Below are 18,275 nucleotides of genomic sequence, written 5' to 3'. Positions count from 1 at the left end.
TTTCATTTCTCTCACTTATACTCTTACACCAACGAATATGTCTGCCTTTTACCGAGTCACCTGAGAAATAAAGGGTGCACAATGACTAAGGCACCCTGGGGGTCTTATGAAAGCCTTCTGGAGAGAAAACTGTGGTAACTGTATTTTGAAAAGTAAATCATTCTGCTGTTACCATTGGGACATATGGTTGGGTTCTGAAATGCATGACATTTTTGATTTGCCTGCCTCTTTAAAGCTGATGCTGGCTAACCCTGATTTGCATGGAACCCATTTGGCAAAAGGAACTTTTTAAAAATAGCAAAACAATTTGGAACAGTTTAGAATAAAATATATATATTCTATCTCATACTTTTCCCTTGTTTCTATAGTTAGCTGCACAGCGATGAGAAAAAACAATATGAAAACATTTCTACCTTTTGACAGAACTCCAAGTTCTTCTACAGAAGTTATTTACATTTTAAACTGTGTTTGAATAAAAACAGCGTTTATTTACATATAACTATACTCTCCATTTCATATCTTATTTGCTATAAATTATAAAATCTAAATCCATTGTACTTAGAGACTCAGTCAGCTAACACTGTCAAGTATCCTGATTTAAGGATGATTTTCTTCTTCACCAGCAATTTTGACTTGCATCTCATCAGAGCTTTCTTCCAGGAGCTTGCTGGGCTCTCTGTACATTTTTTTTGAACCACTTTACTGAGGTATAATTCACATACCTAAGAATGCACCCAATTAAAGAACATAACTCAATAGGAGTGTGTGTGTGTGTGTGTATGTGTTTTAGTATATTCAACATACATATAATCATCACTACAACTGATTAATTTTAGGACATTTCACCACCTCAAAAATGCCTTTAGCAACCACCTCCTTATCTGGCACTCCTACCTTCTCTGCTCTAAGCAAAACGAATCTGCTTTGACTCTACAGATCTATCTGCTTTGGACATTTCACATGAATGGAAACATAAGTCATCTGGGTTTTTGTGAGCTGTTCCTTTCACTCAGCATGTTTCCAAGGCTCATTCATACTTGTGCATTTTTGACTACTTCCTTTTTATGGCTGAATACTTCTCCATCTTACAGATATATCTTTATTTTTTCAAAGACCATTAGGACAGTGGGCCATTACAGAACGATTCACTTACCAACACACACGCGTCCATCCACACCCACAGCCAGGCCTGGGGGACAGTCACAGCGGAAGGACCCTTCGTTGTTGATGCAGTGTCCATTCATGCAGATTCCTGGGGTCTGGCATTCATCAACATCTGTCCAGAGGGAAGCACAACCCAGGCCATTAACTGGGTAAATTTACTCTTATTACAGAGTTTACCTGTTCTCACCACTCTAGACTATCAACCTTTTGTTTTCCATTTTATAATTTGTGGAAGGACACAGAAGTGATAACAAATCTTGAATCTAAGTGCAACTCTTCTTTTTTAAGATTTTATTGATTTGAGAGAGAAAGAAGAGTGAGAGAAAGCACAAGCAGAGCAGAGGGAGAGGGAGAAGCAGATGCCCCACCAAGCAGGAAGCCTGAAGCAGGGCTCAATCCCAGGACTCTGGGATCATGACTTGAGTCAAAGGTAGACACTTAATCAACTGAGCCACCCAGGTGCCCAAACACCAACTCTTTCAAGCATATGTTCAGTAAGACTGATGCAGAGTTGCCTCCCTTTACCCATTAGGGAAAAAAGTAGCCTCATACACTCATTTTTCATTTTCTATCTGCTATTTCTGTTTAATATTAAATGATATTTAAGTCAAGTTAATTCAATGAAACATATTCTTAAAACCAAGCTAAATGTTTGTAATTACCTTTTATTTACACACACATAAAATTCAAACCAAAGAGAGATGCTGTTTTAACATTAAGTTGATCACTTCATAATAACAAAATACGGAACCATCTCTCCTTTTTAAAAGATTAATTCATTTATTTTATTTTATTTTAATTTTTTACCATCTTCTTTTTTTTTTTAAGATTTTATTTATTTATTTCACAGTAGATGGAGAGGCAGGCAGAGAGAGAGAGAGAGAGAGAGAGAGAGAGAGAGAAGCAGGCTCCCTGCTGAGCAGACAGCCCGATGCGGGACTTGATCCCAGGAACCCTGAGATCATGACCTGGACTTGATCCCAGGAACCCTGAGATCATGACCTGAGCTGAAGGCAGCGGCTTAACCCACTGAGCCACCCAGGTGCCCCTAATTCATTTATTTTAGAGAGAGAGAGTGAGCATAGGGCTGGTGGGGAGAGGGGGAGAGAGAGAAGGAGAGAGAATCTCAAGCAGACTTCCCACTGAGCATGGGGTCTGATATGGGGCTCAATCCTGACTCTGAGATTGTGACTTGAGTTGAAAGCAAGAGTCGAATACTTAACCCCATGGGGCATCTCTCCTAATTTTCAATCTGTTAGAGTTTATCAAATATAATCCAACAAAGAATGGCTTCCCTCAAAGATGAAACAGCCTTCAAAACACAGGGCCACCAAATCATGAACATTTTAAGATTTGCAGATTACAGTATCAGTAGTAAGGAAGTAAATTAAAAAAAATTTCAAGACAGCAGAAACTGTTGAGGTCTTATTTATATGTGTATTTAAGATTCTTAGGAAATGCTTAAATAAAAGAACATGCTATAATGTAACGTTACACCCTGGAACATAACACTGAACTCAAATCCTGTGTTAAATCCGTCAGCTAATGTTGAGATGACATCTCAATCATGAGTTAAAATAGCAGAGCTACAACATTTCTACTGAATGCTGTACTCCCCTTTTATGAATAGTCAAGAAGCTATTTTTTATTCAGAAATACAAGATCAGTCTCGATCTTTCTCAACTCTCCATGGAATTTTGTTGAAATTACAGGAACTGGTTATTAGCACTAATGCTATTCACGTAAGTTTGTGCAATGGAAAGTAGACAAGATTCAGAGTGGATTTCATATAAAAGGAGAAAAATGAAAAAAAAATGCAAAATTTGTTCCAACTTACTAAATTAAAATTGTGAGTATAAATTGGATATAAAAGCACTTCTTTTGCTTACTAGAGTTACCACTAGAGCTTAGCCTTCAAAATGGCTCACAAAACAAACTGAGGGTTGCTGGGGGGAGGGGGTTTGGGAGAAGGGGGTGGGATTATGGACATTGGGGAGGGTGTGTGCTTTTTGAGTGCTGTGAAGTGTGTAAACCTGGTGATTCACAGACCTGTACCCCTGGGGATAAAAATATATGTTTATAAAAAATAAAAAATTTAAATAAAAAAAATGGCTTTATAAACAAAATTGATAGGAACACTCAAAATACTTCTTTGCTAAGTCACAATATAAGATTTTTAGAGAATGGTATAGTCATGATCTGTAGAGAGTTTATGGAAAGTATGTAATACAAAACAGGGTAATGAATGAAAGTGGAAAATCTAGCTCTCAGAGCACAAAAAAAATGAAAACCTTCCAAGACTTTTTTCTTCCTCTTTTATATTTAGGCAAGGGGTACAGAGAAACTATTTCTACATTGTCTCTTCCAGACTTGCTAGAACCAATCTGTCATTCCCTTAATTTTTCCTACACCATTATTATTTTTTAAAGATATTACTGTTCCTTAGACCACAATGTATGTTTTTCTGGGATGCTTTAGACACCTGCCTTACTGAATTAGCAAGAGATGTGAATAATATGAAATCCACATGAAGAAACTGAAGTAATTCTTGATGATTCATTCAATGGTTACTTTCCTATCAAAGCCATACATACCAGTACAGTAACGCCCATTTGGAGCCAAGACAAATCCTGGCTTGCAGATGCACTTGAAGCTACCATCTTCATTAATGCACATCCCATTCAAACACATGTTAGTAGTTGTACATTCATCATGATCTGCAGAAGGAGAGCAGAACAACTTATACCACTGGCCTTGTGGGAACCACTTCCCTCTCCTTTCACAAATAACCACCAATCATGTTCTACTATAGAAGTGAGCCATGTGCTCATTGATTTTTTTTTTCCTAATATGAACGCCAACCAAGTGAGAGCAAATAGGGTGGAGAACATGAAGGGCCTTTAGTGTAAGGAATATAAAGGAAAATATTAAGTAAATGTTGTGCTTGGTTTTTATTAAAACCACATGAGACGTGCTTTACTTTGATTAGCAAAAATGTTTATATGATTTCAGGGGGTGGGGGAAGTTTTTTCCGTAAGGGAGAATAAAGCAGTGATAAACGTCACTGTGAGTGAAATGATCTGGACCTGGATTAGTAGCTGAAATATTGTGTGTTGCCGTGTGACTACAGTATTTCTGTGGGGTACTGGTATCCACTGGTACCAGACATCACCAGGACTTCAGATTTAGAGATTTGATTATCACATATGCTAGACATTTTTATATTCTGCCAGACTAGAGCTAATTGTTGGTGTCATAATGGCAAAATGTGAAATCCTGTAAGTCATCTGAAGAATTCTCACATACGTGCTATGCAAGTTTTCATAGAAATAGCATATATGGTTCTAAATAAAAATGTGTATCTTTTAGAAAGCTTTTGCAAGGGGGCAGGCAATTTCCATACCAACACAGTTTTTTCCATCTGTAGTTAATTCAAAGCCAGCATTGCAAATGCACTGGAAACTTCCATCTGTGTTCACACACCGACCGTTTTTACAAAGAACCCCATTCTGAATGCACTCGTCGATATCTGGGACAATGAAGGATGGCCAAATGTTATTCTTTTACAATGACCACAGGCAAAAACAGTAAGATAATAAATTTGATGTTCAACATCCAGTTTATATTTTTACATGTAATAACTCAGGTCATGTTGCTTCTTTAGCCAAACTTCCAAACTTCTCTCACCAGCTTTTTTCTTTTTTTCTTTTTGACAGCCCTGACCTAGAGGAGCTGAAGAAGGAAAAGAAAAAGAATATTGGGCTGGGGGTGTGCCAGGAAGCTGGAAGAGGTAGACAGTGCAGGGAAATGACTGGTGCAGTGTTTTGGACACAATGGTCAAAGACGTCCAAACTCAAGGCAAGCTGCTGAGTAAGAAGAACACAGTAACCTCAAATCACCTGGGTTAACAGCACGATGGTGAAGACTGTGGGATGAGCTTAGCCAAGCAACGACCCACGGATAAATAGGAAATGTAAAAGACGACAAGCGGAGTCATCTGCAGAAAGAATTCTGCAATGAATCAGCACTGAGGAGGAATTGAGAGGACAATGGGTGGGGAAGTGTAGCAACAAAACTGTGAATCAAGATGAGGCCTGACTTGGTGTTGGAGTACATGTGAGGTTCAAAGAAAACAGTAGTTGAAAATGACTATAAATCCTAAGGTCCGTTAATCAGAGAGCAGGAAGGCTATTGATGTTACTTAGAGAAAGGAACCTGTGATTGAGGGAAGGAAGATAAACTGAATTTTCTGCAAAGCCAGATATCATGTGGCCAGGGTTATACACCCAAACAGTGTTTGCACATAAAGGAAGCACTTCTGAGAGGAGCATAAAATAAATCTGTAGTAATACAACAGCACTTACTTCATTCTATGTCTTATTTTAATAAATTTACTTTTAACCTCAACAGCCTGGGTCACTATATTTCATGGAACATTTTCATATGTGAACGCAAACTGCCTTACCAATGCATGCTTGCTTAGTAGGAGTCCTCTGGAATCCAGCATGACATTTACAATAATAGGATCCAGGTGTGTTAACACAATCTCCATTAGTGCAGGGATTTGATGTACATTCGTCAACATCTGTGAGCAGCAAAAGAAACCATTACAGACTTCACTCCGTTCCTAGAAATGTTTGTTTAAAGTACATTTAGGCCTCCCAAATTTGAGAGAAGGCCAGTCAGTGGTAATAGTCTAAAAAGCAGAGTATTTATAAATGAATGAAAATTCCTTTGTTGAAATAGAGAGGCCAGCCTAGAGATTTACAAAAATATTGCCGATTGGAAAGTACAAGGGAATTTGCTTTAATCAAGAAATAATGATTTTTCAATTTGAGAAATGCACAATGATTAAAGCTCTGAAAAGATTCTTCTTTTTTTTTTTTTTTTAAAGCTGCCTCAGTAAAGACACAGCCATGAGTTTTAAAAGGCTCTGACACTTATCTGTTATAATCTGGGCACGCTAATAGCCTTTTCAAAGCTTTGTATGGTATTGGAAACTGAATAAAAGATGTCTAAAGACAGACATTTATAGATTCATCCTGTAAGTTTCATGATTTTAAAGAAAGAAACTGACAGATTGTGGAATTTCTTTGTTATTATGTGTTGTCCTCAATTAGATATGTAACTACCCACTGAGGCTTGGGTGTTTGAAGTAACACAGGATGGGACAGAAAATGGAAATTAATTAAAATAAAGTCTATTATCTTCAGCAGCCTCAGTTTTCTTTAGGACCTTAAAATGGGCACAGGAATTTTTTTTTGCATAAATCAAGTTCAATGCAAATACTAGTTCTGATCCCAAATGTGAGAAACATTACTGTTTTTCATTCAAGTTCTCCTAAGGCTTGATTAAATGCAAACCCATCGCAGGGACTGCAAGACCAAATGGCAGATGGAACAGTCTGGACTGCTTACAGCCCAGACAAATTACACGTGCCAGAGTCAGAAAAAGTTAAATTCATCTTCTCTCAGCAATGCCCACTAAATATAATTTTGAATGCTAGTAAATTAAAAACCTCACTAGCTGGTGAGGGCATAATGACTTGCCATTTCATACACACGTAGAAGCTATTAACATATACAATTTCAGCTAAATTGGAGAACACAACAATCAAATGAATTCACAGGTTTACCATTTTAATAAACAGATTACTCCTTTCACAGATGTTCTTAAAAAAGGAACTGTAATCTATCAAACTCACCAACCTCATTTATATAAACACTCAGACTAAATGCAATTAAGCCCTCTCTGGTAAAGGAGGGGAACAACAACAACAAAAAATCTCATAGCAAATTAAATCAAAACAACAGAGAATAACAGGATTAAATGCTTTTTCAATTCACCGAAGGGCGCCTTCAGTCCATTAAGATTCACTTACATTTAAACTTTTGGTTGATAACATCAATTCTACTGAGCCAAAGGAATGAAGCAAAATGAGAAAAGACAGAGTTTAGAGGGTTAGCAAGCATATAAAAAAAACTTAGTGGACTTTCCAATAGGAATTACAACCTTGAATTTGCAATGTTGAAGACAGCTTTAATTCTCTGGTGTATGTAATACTGAAATGCAACAATTCAAAAATGTGTTGTAGATGCACATTTTCAGAAGCTTCATTGTAAAGTTCAATTCTAGTGAAGAACATTACACCATGCACCCAACCCCCTTTGTTGAGGTAAACTTTCCTGGGCCACTTTTCAGGGCCTTTTCCTTCTTTGAGAACCTGTTCCTGCGGCCCCTCGGTGCCAGGACACCTCTGCCAATTATTTTGCCATGACAGCCATAATGCATTTTGACTTTCTTAGCCCCTTAGAGATCATACCAAAGGATCAGTACATAGAAAGATAGAGTAGTTCACTTACTTATTTCTTCTTTATAAGTGAAAACATTCACTAAAAAACTATCAGTGAGTTTAAAATCCATGACTTTCAAATCCCATTTGTTTTGGGGGATTATTGTAAGATTTTAAGTCGTAGACTCATAAATGACCACTGCCATGTTTAGATATGTACATTTCATGGCTCTTGATTCTGAGGTGTCAAAGCCTAATACTTCCAACTGATCACCTTTGTTTTGTCCCATGTAGAGGAGCAGGACTACTTAAACAATAGTCTGTAAGCTTTGGTTTCTTCCTATGTTTTCACCAGGGACTGGGTATTTTTAAGCAAAATTCACAGGATTTTTAAACTCCTAAAATAAACAAAATAATTGGGAAAGAGGCTGATTATCAAAATGGTTACATTCTCAGATACTACTGGGGTTAGGATAGTATTCTTACAAAATACTACTAATAAAAGAAGTAATAATAAAGAATAATAGTATTCTTATGAAATACTTGGAAATATTTTATATTCTAATTTAACAAATACTTAATCGGCAAGGGCTCTAAGATTACCTATGGCCCAAAAGAAATAGGAATAATTTCTTACTACCCCAAATACAATTATTTGAATTGAGTTAAAGCCTATTAATTAATAGTAGTTTGTCTTATAGACACATAAGAGTTCCACAAATACATTTTAGAGTAGAACTCTCAGGGAAAGGAGAGAAAAAGGTGGTGAGTAAATAAAACTGTTTTCAGGTCTTATGAGTACTTCTTATAATAGCAAACTGGACAAGATTTTATTTTCTTTGTGTGTGATCCTTTAGTAGAGTTATGACCTTTCATGTTATGACACTTCATTAGTATCTAACACAAGTTGCCAAACAGCAATGGCAATGTGTTATTCCTAAAAATATAGTGCAATGAGTTACCACTCTTATCTCATGCTCCTACAATTTAAAATGCTAGTTAATTTAAATCCTCTTAACTTTTTCTGATGTCTCAATTTGTTATTTATAAAGTCAAATTCAACCTGATCAAAGAGTACTGAATTAAAAATACTAAAAATTGGGTGCCTGGGTGGCTCAGTCTATTAAAGCAACCCACTCTTGGTTTCAGCTCAGGTCATGATCTCGGGGTGACGGGACTGAGCCAGATGTTGAGCTTTGGGCTTAGCTTAGAGACTGCCTGGGACTCTCCCTCTCCTTCTGTCTCTTCCCTCTGCTTGCTCTCTTTTTCTCTCTCCCTGACACCCCCGCAAAGATAAATAAATCTTATAAAAACATATTAAAAACCTATTTTCTGAAAATATGTCCCAATACTAATCTTTGTCTCTATCAACTACAACGGTTAGAAAGACAACCTTGCTTGGGTTTTCACTTTGCAGGACAGGGGGATGAGATCAATCTAGGATGGAACTGTTTGTAACAATGTTTGGGTAAAATACATAAGCTTGAGTTATATTAACACATTAATTGTACAGACATGCAATCCCCATGCTAAATTAGACAGAGTTTATGAAAACAGTTGTAGCAGTTCTCCTCACCGGTTTCAGAAAAGTAAGGCCCTATTATCACATTCCCTGTATGTGATTAGCTCATGTCCTTTGCATCTAGAGTTACACTACCTGTGCATCACCCTTGGGAGAATCGAGAAAATAGTTACTGAAATCACTTTCTGTAGGACTTGATTCACTAAAGGAACCCTGGTTGAGGAGGCTGGCTCATGCATGACTGCAGAAAAAACTTTTGATCCTTAAAGATAGGTCATTTTTATACCATTAACTCACAAACTCCCTCAGAGTACAGGCGTTTTGCTAGGGAGAATAAAGTGTACCTGGGAGCTAATATGAACTAAATGGTGGTCTTTGGCTCATTTGCAGTAAAGATTAAACTTTTGGCCTGATTTTATTTGTTTGTTAGTGGATCATGTGGTAACACATGAATGACAAATATTAATAACAATATAAAGAAAGTCAATAAAATTTCAGTTTGATCTACCCTGTAATTTTATATGTATCTACAAGAGAAGATATTTTATATACTGCATACTTATAAATCAGGTTTTCTGGTAGAAAAGTCAATTTATGACTTAAATTATACTTAAATTATAACATAAATATAATTATTTACTATAATAAAAATTATAAATATAGTAAATTAATAATAAATATATGCATATTTTATGGTGTTTCCCAAAATACCACCTGATCCATCTCTTAAATAAGCATCTAGTAGTATTAACTAAGCCACGGCTACTGCATAAGGTTATACCCTGCATAACCCCAAGGTGTGGCATTTATATAGATTACGTGAATGGTCCTTCTATAGTTGTGCAGTGCAAAACCCATGTAACAGCATATAAGGATCCTGAATTTAGCCTTAATCATGCTCAGTTGTATGTAATTTAGAGTGACTGGTTTTTCCTAAACATCATATTTGACTGACATTTTCCTTCAAAACCATAGTGCACTTAAAAATTTTCAATGTACACTGGTAAAATTATGACATTCTCTGTTCCTGGTCTTTCATCTATATAAGAGAAGACTTGAACCCAAATCAGGTACTTAGGGTTATGCTAATTATGAAGCATTTACACAATCATTTGCTAAAACTACTCCTAAACTAAAACTACTCTCAAGGGATCATCAAAACCCTTTTCATTATAAAATCCAATAGATATTTTGGTCCTCATTATATTTGAGTTTTCTGCCACATCTCACGCTTGCCACTACTTTTCTCTTCAAACGGTATCCTTGCATAGCTTCAGGGACATAATACTTTCTGGATTATTTTGCTGTCTCACCAACACAATTAGTGAGTTTTCTTTAGGGGACTGTGTTGCTATGGCATAGGGTTTCAGCCACAGTAGTACGGTTATCTTTCCATTCTTGCTGGGGTTCACCGTTGGTGATAATACTCACCCTCACGGTTCTAAGAGCCACCTATATGACCCTGATGCCTCGATCTGTTAACTCTAGCTCTGAACACCCCGCTTAGCCTTAGGTTTTTAAAACTCAATGTCCTAGGGGCACCTGGGTGGCTCAGTGGGTTAAGGCCTCTGCCTTCGGCTCAGGTCATGATCCCAGGGTCCTGGGATCAAGTCCTGCATCGGGCTCTCTGCTCAGCAGGGAGGCTGCTTCCCTCTCTCTCTCTGCCTGGCTCTCTGCCTACTTGTGATCTGTCTCTCTGTCAAATAAATAAATAAAATCTTTAAACAAAAAAAATCTCAATGTCCTAGATACCTAACACTCAACATGTCCAAAAGTGACTCCTCTCCCTATCTCCTCCTAATCTCCACCTTCCTCTGGATGACACCACCATATATCTAGTGCTACTCAGCTAAGAAGGAAAGCAAGACAGAGGTAGACACAGAAATCACAATGTACAGGATGGGAAACAGTGGGGAATTCTTAAAGGGGGCTATCTCAGCAGTAGGTTAAAGGGGCATAGGGAAGACCATGCACAAAAGAGACAGCTTGGAAATTAGCTTTGATTCAGAAGACTTTTTTCTTTTTAATGATGTACAGTCTAATTTGTTCCTATAGTCTAAAAGCTATGAAAAAACAAAGGATTAAAGAATCATGAGCTTACCTATGCAATCCCCGTTTGAATCCTGCTTATACCCCATGTTGCATTCACATCGATAGCTAGACACAGTAGGTATGCAACGCCCATTTAAACAGAGATTAGCGTGGTGCTTACAGATATCTATCGTCTGGTTCAGAATAGCTACAGAAAAATCAAAGCACAAGTGGTATTTCAGCGTTACAAGATGTAGTACTTTTATTGAAACTGATTTTTTAAAAGGAAATGGTGGTCTTTGGCTCATTTGTAGTAAAGATTAAACTTCTTAATAGTCCATTCATTAAGTGTACATATCAAAGGCTCACACTATTCTATATTTTATTAAAACTTGAATGTTGAGGATCTAAAAAATATTCCCGAGACACATGGTTGTAACTCGCATTTGTTAAGTGATACATCTGGAAACTTTGCCTGTAATGATGTCTTTTCAAAATTTCAGGAATGTTCTACTGTACATTTGAATGCTTTCCATTTCTTTTTTTTTTCCTTAACTGTGCTGAATATTCAGATAGTAAATAGGCCATCTGCCAAAAAGAATAAACACAACACTGTAGGACATCATTAAATATTATTAGCAAGAGCAGCTCTTATAAAAAGAATGAACTTAAATGTCAAGTACACCAGTGCCAGTTCTGGCCCAAAGCCCAAGTTATTCAACAAAAAAGGGTGAGGAAAAGAAAGATATTTCATTAAAATATTTGGATAGGCACAGAGCAAGACTTATTCAGTTTATCTCAGTTGAGAAATGGTTCTGGAAAATAATTCAAGGGGTGTATGAACAGGGCAGCTGCAACAGCCAAATGAAATACACTGGAACCAAAAACACACTCTTTAATGGCGTCATCTGGACTGGAGTATGACCAGGCTCTCATCTTTATTTTCAAAGAAAACCAGGGTCACTCTTCTTTTCTCCAATTTAGAAAGTTTATGGAACAGGAAAATAATATTTTCTCAGGCATTTTTTTTTTTTTACTACTACCTTGTATTTTAGACCCTGAAAGAGGTTTTTACACACACACACACACACACACACACACACACACTCCTTTTGAAAAAAATGCTAGGTATTATAAAATCATTTAAGGCAGAAAAATAAAGAGTCTACACCAAAAAGTGAACACTCACTTAGTCCAGTGATGATGGGCCCCTGTCCCCCGGCCCCTACACCAGCTCCCCCAACTCCAGGAGAAAAGCCATTGCCTCCAGGGATGGGGATGAAGCCTGTCCCTCCTGGGCCATAGCCATTGCCACTTGGGGCAAAGCCATTCCCCCCAGTTCCTCCAGGTCTGGAACCAGCATTCCCTGGAATCCCTCCTATTGGAAGTCCATCCATGCAAAGTCTGCGATATTCCTCTAGAAGAAAAGAAAGGCCAGTTAAACACAGATTGATTCTAAAAGTCATCTGTACACTGTAAGAACATTTTAATTTATCTATATTATTTGATCTGAATAAATAGCATATTCATCTTGATCCATGTTTCCAATGCTAGAAGTAACAGGGAAAGGTATAGATGTTTCAGAAAAAAGTAAAAACCTATTTGCCATATTTTAAGGGAGTTGCATAACCAAAGAACTGCTTATATGTGCTATGTGCAGTTTGATTTTATGTCCCCAAGTGCAACTCATAGAATTCCAGATACAACTATGAATTCAAGAAATTTACTTACACAGATAAAAATCAAAGCTTTCCATAATTCTTTCTGTTGATCTGGTTTTACTTAAAACTTCATCAGTATCACACCTACACATTTCTCCCATCTCCTTTCTTTGCTATAAGGAATTACTATGGCTTCACAATATTTTTTATATATTTGGATTTTAACAAAAGACAGTGTTCAGTTAGCTTTTCAAACTGCACCTTATTTGTCCAAGTATCAAAGCTGAGAGAAAAGAAGCAAGACTACAGCAATCTAATTATTTCTTCATCTGTTCTCAGAATTAGGACAGTAGGGTCAATAGAAATGAAAATTATTTAACTCAAAGAACTGTTTCATTATTAATATTACTATTATATATTATTTGTGAATTCACGAGTTCCCAAAATCATATACTATGCACAAATAGTGCTGTTGTTTAAGCTTTATTACTCAATTTTGATGTTCTATAGCTTATAGATTTTGAAAGAATGGGCCTTAATCTTTCTCTCCATAACAGCACATATAGATACCTAATTTCATAAGCATAGTTCAAAAAGTTTAGTTTTTTCAGAATACTATAATTTAACATAAAGACAATATAATAAAACATACTGATGTGACTTTATGTGATTGATAAACATTAATCCTACTTTACCATTCATATCATATTAATAAGAGGAGCTACTTCTCATTCATCCTTAAGTAATTTCCTGATAAAGCCTCAGTTATATGGTTAGTTTATTCAGCAAAGCGAATGGAAGGTATCCTCCCACCCTTTTATTATTAACCTTCAGGTTATTAGAAAAGAGGAAATATCTTCAAGGATTGGGATACTAGAAAATAGGGACACTCCTGAAATAAAATATAAAATATAAATGAAGTTAATCAAACATACTCGAAGACCTGAAATGAAAGATCAGGATTTTAAAACTAATCGAAATACAGATGTTCAAAATAATTTCAAAAAATACTTGCAGAAAGACAAGTCATAATCAGTTTTTGGGAATTTTTCTGATATTAATAAAGTGTATAAAGTCAAAACTGATCCCAAGTAAATAATGCCACCCAATTCCTCACAAAAACACAGTATTCATATTGAAGACAGTGCTAAGAACACACATATAACTTGACTTCAAAGGAAAAGAACAAAGTACACTACTGTTACTGATTTTCCTAACACTGCCTGTGCTGAGGAGACACGCAGTCGGCTGCTCACCAGAGCCTCTGACGGGACAAGCCTCAGGAATGGTTCCGATGCCCCAGCAGCGGCCGGGCTCACAGCAGCACTGCATTTTTGTCATTCTGCCTGGGAGCTCTTGCGCACAGCGACCATTCACCAGGCCCGAGAAACACGTGCCTGTTCTCTGATCTGAACATGTGGAAATAAAACAGAAGGCATGCCTGAATTATTTCAGGTTCTTATGTCAATTATTTAACATATCAGAAGAGGCTAAGTAAAGAAAATTATTCTACTTACCTCGAATATATATCTATTTATTGTCTTAGTCTCTATGACATTTGTTCATTTCTTTATTTACTGAGCAAATATTCACTGAGAACCTATGCCATGCCATATTCCAGGGATACAGGAATGAAAGATGTGAAGCAGGTATGTGCTCCTATTACACTAAGAAGCCAAGCCCAGACAGATTCAGAGCTTGAAGGAAAGCAAGAACCCAATCCCATCCTAGATTATCCAATCCCCAGATGACCTGCTGAAGCATAGTATTATTTGCCACTGAGAGTTGTGGATTGTTTGTTACACAGCAATACCTGACTGATAGAGTTGCTATTCTAGAAAGGGTGATCACAAACAGCTCCTCTCAGACAGGGGCATCTGAGTAGAGACGTGCATAATGTGACAACATGAGCCACTCAGTTATCTCAGGGAAGAGAAGTTTAAAGACGAAGAGGATGTAGTCAGAGAAGGGAACACAAAAGGGATAGTGGAAGCCTCAGAGCTCATAGTTATCAAGGACAAGATCACACACAACCCTGTAAACCATGAGAAAAGGACTTCTGGATTTCATGTGGAGTGCTGTTAACAGTTACTGGATGCTTTCAGTTAGAGGAAAGGGAAGGGTCTACATTTTTTAAGAAAATCTCTTTAGATGCTGACAGTAGCAAGTGCAAGAATATCAGTGAAAGTAATCAAAAAGGCATGATGGTGGCTTGGATGAGGGTGCCATCATTGACAATGATGAGACTGGTCAGATGGCAGACATATTCTGAAGGTACAGCTCAGGGAGTGGGGTAATAGAGAGAGAGTTTTGGAAATTTCCTAAGTCTTTGACTTAGACAGTTGAGATGGGAAGATAAGGAGAAAAGCAGGATTAAGGGACTTAGTACAAGGCTCTTCTTTAAATTGTGTTACACTTGTGATGTTGAATATAGGAACCCAGGACCCAGAGGAATGGTCAGGCTGAAGCCGTATACTTGCAAACGACCTGTGTATACATGCAGTTGTAAGCTGTGAGGCTAGTAAGACATTTTCAAGAAGTACGGGCAAGGAATTATGTCAAATGGTGATTACAGGTCAAGTCAGGTGAGGACCATGCTGTAACTGGCGGACTGGCAGGATGCTACGGTGAGGAGATTGGGCATTATCTTGCAATGTTGGCTGTAGAGCAGTTAACATGATCAAAGAGGACTCTAATAAACATCATTCTGCCAGCAAGGTAGAGAATGGATCAAAATGGAAGATAAAGGCTGAAAGACATCACTGAAAGAGAACATAAGATGCAAAGTTGTATAGGGATAAACTATTAATATCAACTATAAGCCCTGTGGGCTTCAACTGAAACTGACTTTATTGTAAGCAATGGGGAAAAAAAAAAAAGCAAAATAAACTATGGGTCTAGCTCTTTATATATTATTTAACTTTCATCAAGAAGCCTCAAAGAAGTTTTGGCTCTGACTGCAAGAAGAAATAAGTACCACAAAAATCAAGAGCTGCACATCGATAATGTAGATGAAGCTATTAATTACAAAAATATTTCATTAGTAGGTAAAGCTAATTTTTTATACTAGATACAGAGTTTAAAATAAATGTATTATTTTCTCAAATGGTCTGCAGTATACCTCAGGTTACTGCTAAGTGAATGTTCAATAAGTGAATTGGTTATAAGGTACTCCCCATAAGAATCAAAACACCTCCTTTTACTTCCCAAAAGAAACCTAGTATGTCCAAAACCCAAGTACTAAATTTGAAGCACATATGCATACTTGAGTACACCGCAGACATTTCCTAAACTTCATAAGCTGAACTTGAACAGACAGTCACTGGGAATAAGTTCACAGGTAAGTTTCTGTGCCCAAAAATGATGGAGGAAAATAATTTTTGGAATATTTATTCCAGGAACCCTGAGTATCATATTTCTACATTTACTCAGCAGCTACATTCCTCAAGAATAGCATGTAAATCTAGATAAGAAAGTCCTAAACTATCTAATAATCATGGTTACAGAATATAGTTACTACAAAGTAGGCTGAACGAGTTTCTCTCTTAAAGTCTTCTGCAAGGAGAAGGCTGTACCACAAAGTCTGAGAAAAAAAATAAAAGACAAAAGTCAGAAAACAAAAGACGAGAAGAACAAAACCACAGCCTTGAACCAGAAGATTTAGGTCTCCCATCAAAATCTTACCATCTGATTTTGCAACTATACTTAACTCCTCTTCCTCACGGAACAGGGTTAGTGGCAGAGTTAAAAAAAACAGTATTTGTTCTGTTTCCAAACAGAATGGTGGGTTAGCTATCGTGAATGCCCCTCCCAACTGAAACATCCTGCATAAAATATGAAAAAATATTAAAAAAAAAATACATCAGCTGGCTGGCATGAAAGAAAGGGAAAAACAGAGTCATAATGATGTGAAAACAGGAATCTTAAGATGTAAGTACACAGCTAGGTTTCAGCCTTAGAGCTTCTGCAAAGCTCTAGAGACTTTGAATTTCAGCCCTGATATAGTTCCATAGGATCTACAGCATAAAAGAAAAACTCCATATTCCCTCTTCCAGCACAAAACTTCATAGGAAACCCCATAAACCTGGGGCTCCAAAGAACCACATCCTTGGTACAAGACTATAATGTACAGGTGGGCAGCTAAGACTGAGGGGAGGTAAAAACACATCTCTCCCAAGAATCTCTAACCACAAGCTCTTCCTCAAAGAGACAGCTTTGATGTCTCAATTCATAGTAGGTTTGTGGTCTGAAAAACTTCAAAGGAAGACTAGACTACATCAAGGTCCGCAGGCAGGGATACCGGATACCAAGCAACTGGCAAAAGCCAAAACAGAACAAAAGAGGACTTAATATTATGCAGGTCTCAAAGAATTCCCACAGACAAGTCCCAAGAACAGGAATAGCTAACAAGAAAATAAATAGCTAAATAAATGAGTGAATAAATAACACATAGACAAGGCTCCATTAAAAAGTGGCTGAATAAACATCAGATATCAGATACAGAATGGTCAGACTGATTCTGACAATTTGTGATTATTTGTAATGACAATTCATTTAATATTAATTATAACTAAATTATATTTAATATGCTTAAGACAATGAAAATCTAAAAATGTGAACAGGTAAAAAGAGTTCATAAACCATGAAAGAGGGACTTAAAAAAATTCAGCGGAAGCTCTATAAATGAAAACTATCACAAATAAAATAAAATGTTTAGTAATATATCATGCAGTATATTGCACATAAATGAAAAGAGAATTAGTGAGCTCCAAAATATATCTAAATAATTTATCTTCAGTGTAGTTCAGAGAGATGAAAAGATGGAAAATATTTTTTAAAAGAAGGTTAAGAAATGTGGTGGTAAGCATGAGAAAGTAACATACATCTTGTAAGCATACTAGAAAGAAGCAATAAGCAGACCGGGGGAGAGGCAATATTCAACAGATAACTAGCTTAGAACTTTCTAACCATGCGATGAGACAATCTCAGATCTAGGAAGTCCAAAAAATCTAAAGTGGGAAAAACAGAAAGAAATCCACAGCTTGCCACATCACTGTGAAACTGCAGACCAATAAAGAAAAAGTAAGGAAGTTAAAAATGGCTGGAAAGAGAGACAAATCACCTGCTAAGGAATATTTAATAGCACTAATGAATGCTAAAACCCAACTGGAACATTGTATCTTCTGTATACTATGATAAAATAGCTGTCAGCCTGGAATTCTGTATCCCAAGAGACCATCTTTCCAAAGGGAAAATTAAGGTGATTCTCAGGAACACACACAAAAAAGAAATTATTTTTTCTACCAAAAAATTCTTGCTGAAGGGAATTTTAGAAAAGGTTCTTTTTTTCTTTCTTTTTTTCTTCTTTCTTTCCTTTTTTTAAAAAGTCAGTTCCATGCTGGGTACAGAGCCCAACACAGAGCTTGAACTCATAACCCTGAGATCTAAGACCTGAGCTGAGATAAGAGTGGATGTCTAACTGAAAGAGCCATCCAGATTCCCCCTAGAAAAGGTTCTTCAGGCAAAAAGAAAACTATTCCAAACAGAAGGTTGAAATACATAAGGGAATAATGAGGAAAAATAGTTAAATATATGAATAAATATA

At 36.8% G+C, this 18,275-nt stretch overlaps 1 protein-coding gene across 1 annotated transcript in view; it reads right to left on the bottom strand.

The window, feature by feature from the left end:
- FBN2 (fibrillin 2) overlaps positions 1 to 18,275 on the bottom strand; it is a 254,931-nt gene that overhangs the window by 105,916 nt on the left and 130,740 nt on the right. Inside the window, exons 9-15 of the mRNA XM_004737427.3 lie at positions 13,927 to 14,079; positions 12,199 to 12,426; positions 11,080 to 11,217; positions 5,630 to 5,749; positions 4,568 to 4,693; positions 3,759 to 3,881; positions 1,154 to 1,276 (exon numbers count right to left, since the gene is read on the bottom strand). Of these exons, the coding sequence (XP_004737484.1) occupies positions 1,154 to 1,276; positions 3,759 to 3,881; positions 4,568 to 4,693; positions 5,630 to 5,749; positions 11,080 to 11,217; positions 12,199 to 12,426; positions 13,927 to 14,079 (1,011 nt within the window). The remainder of the gene's footprint in view (positions 1 to 1,153; positions 1,277 to 3,758; positions 3,882 to 4,567; positions 4,694 to 5,629; positions 5,750 to 11,079; positions 11,218 to 12,198; positions 12,427 to 13,926; positions 14,080 to 18,275) is intronic.

The sequence above is a fragment of the Mustela putorius genome, unplaced genomic scaffold (genome assembly GCF_011764305.1).
Source record: "Mustela putorius furo isolate JIRA1106 unplaced genomic scaffold, ASM1176430v1.1 tig00000145_pilon_pilon_pilon, whole genome shotgun sequence".
Classification (NCBI taxonomy): Eukaryota; Metazoa; Chordata; class Mammalia; order Carnivora; family Mustelidae; genus Mustela; species Mustela putorius.
Note: the sequence above shows the minus strand (reverse complement) of the source record. Positions and strands in the feature narration are given on the sequence as shown.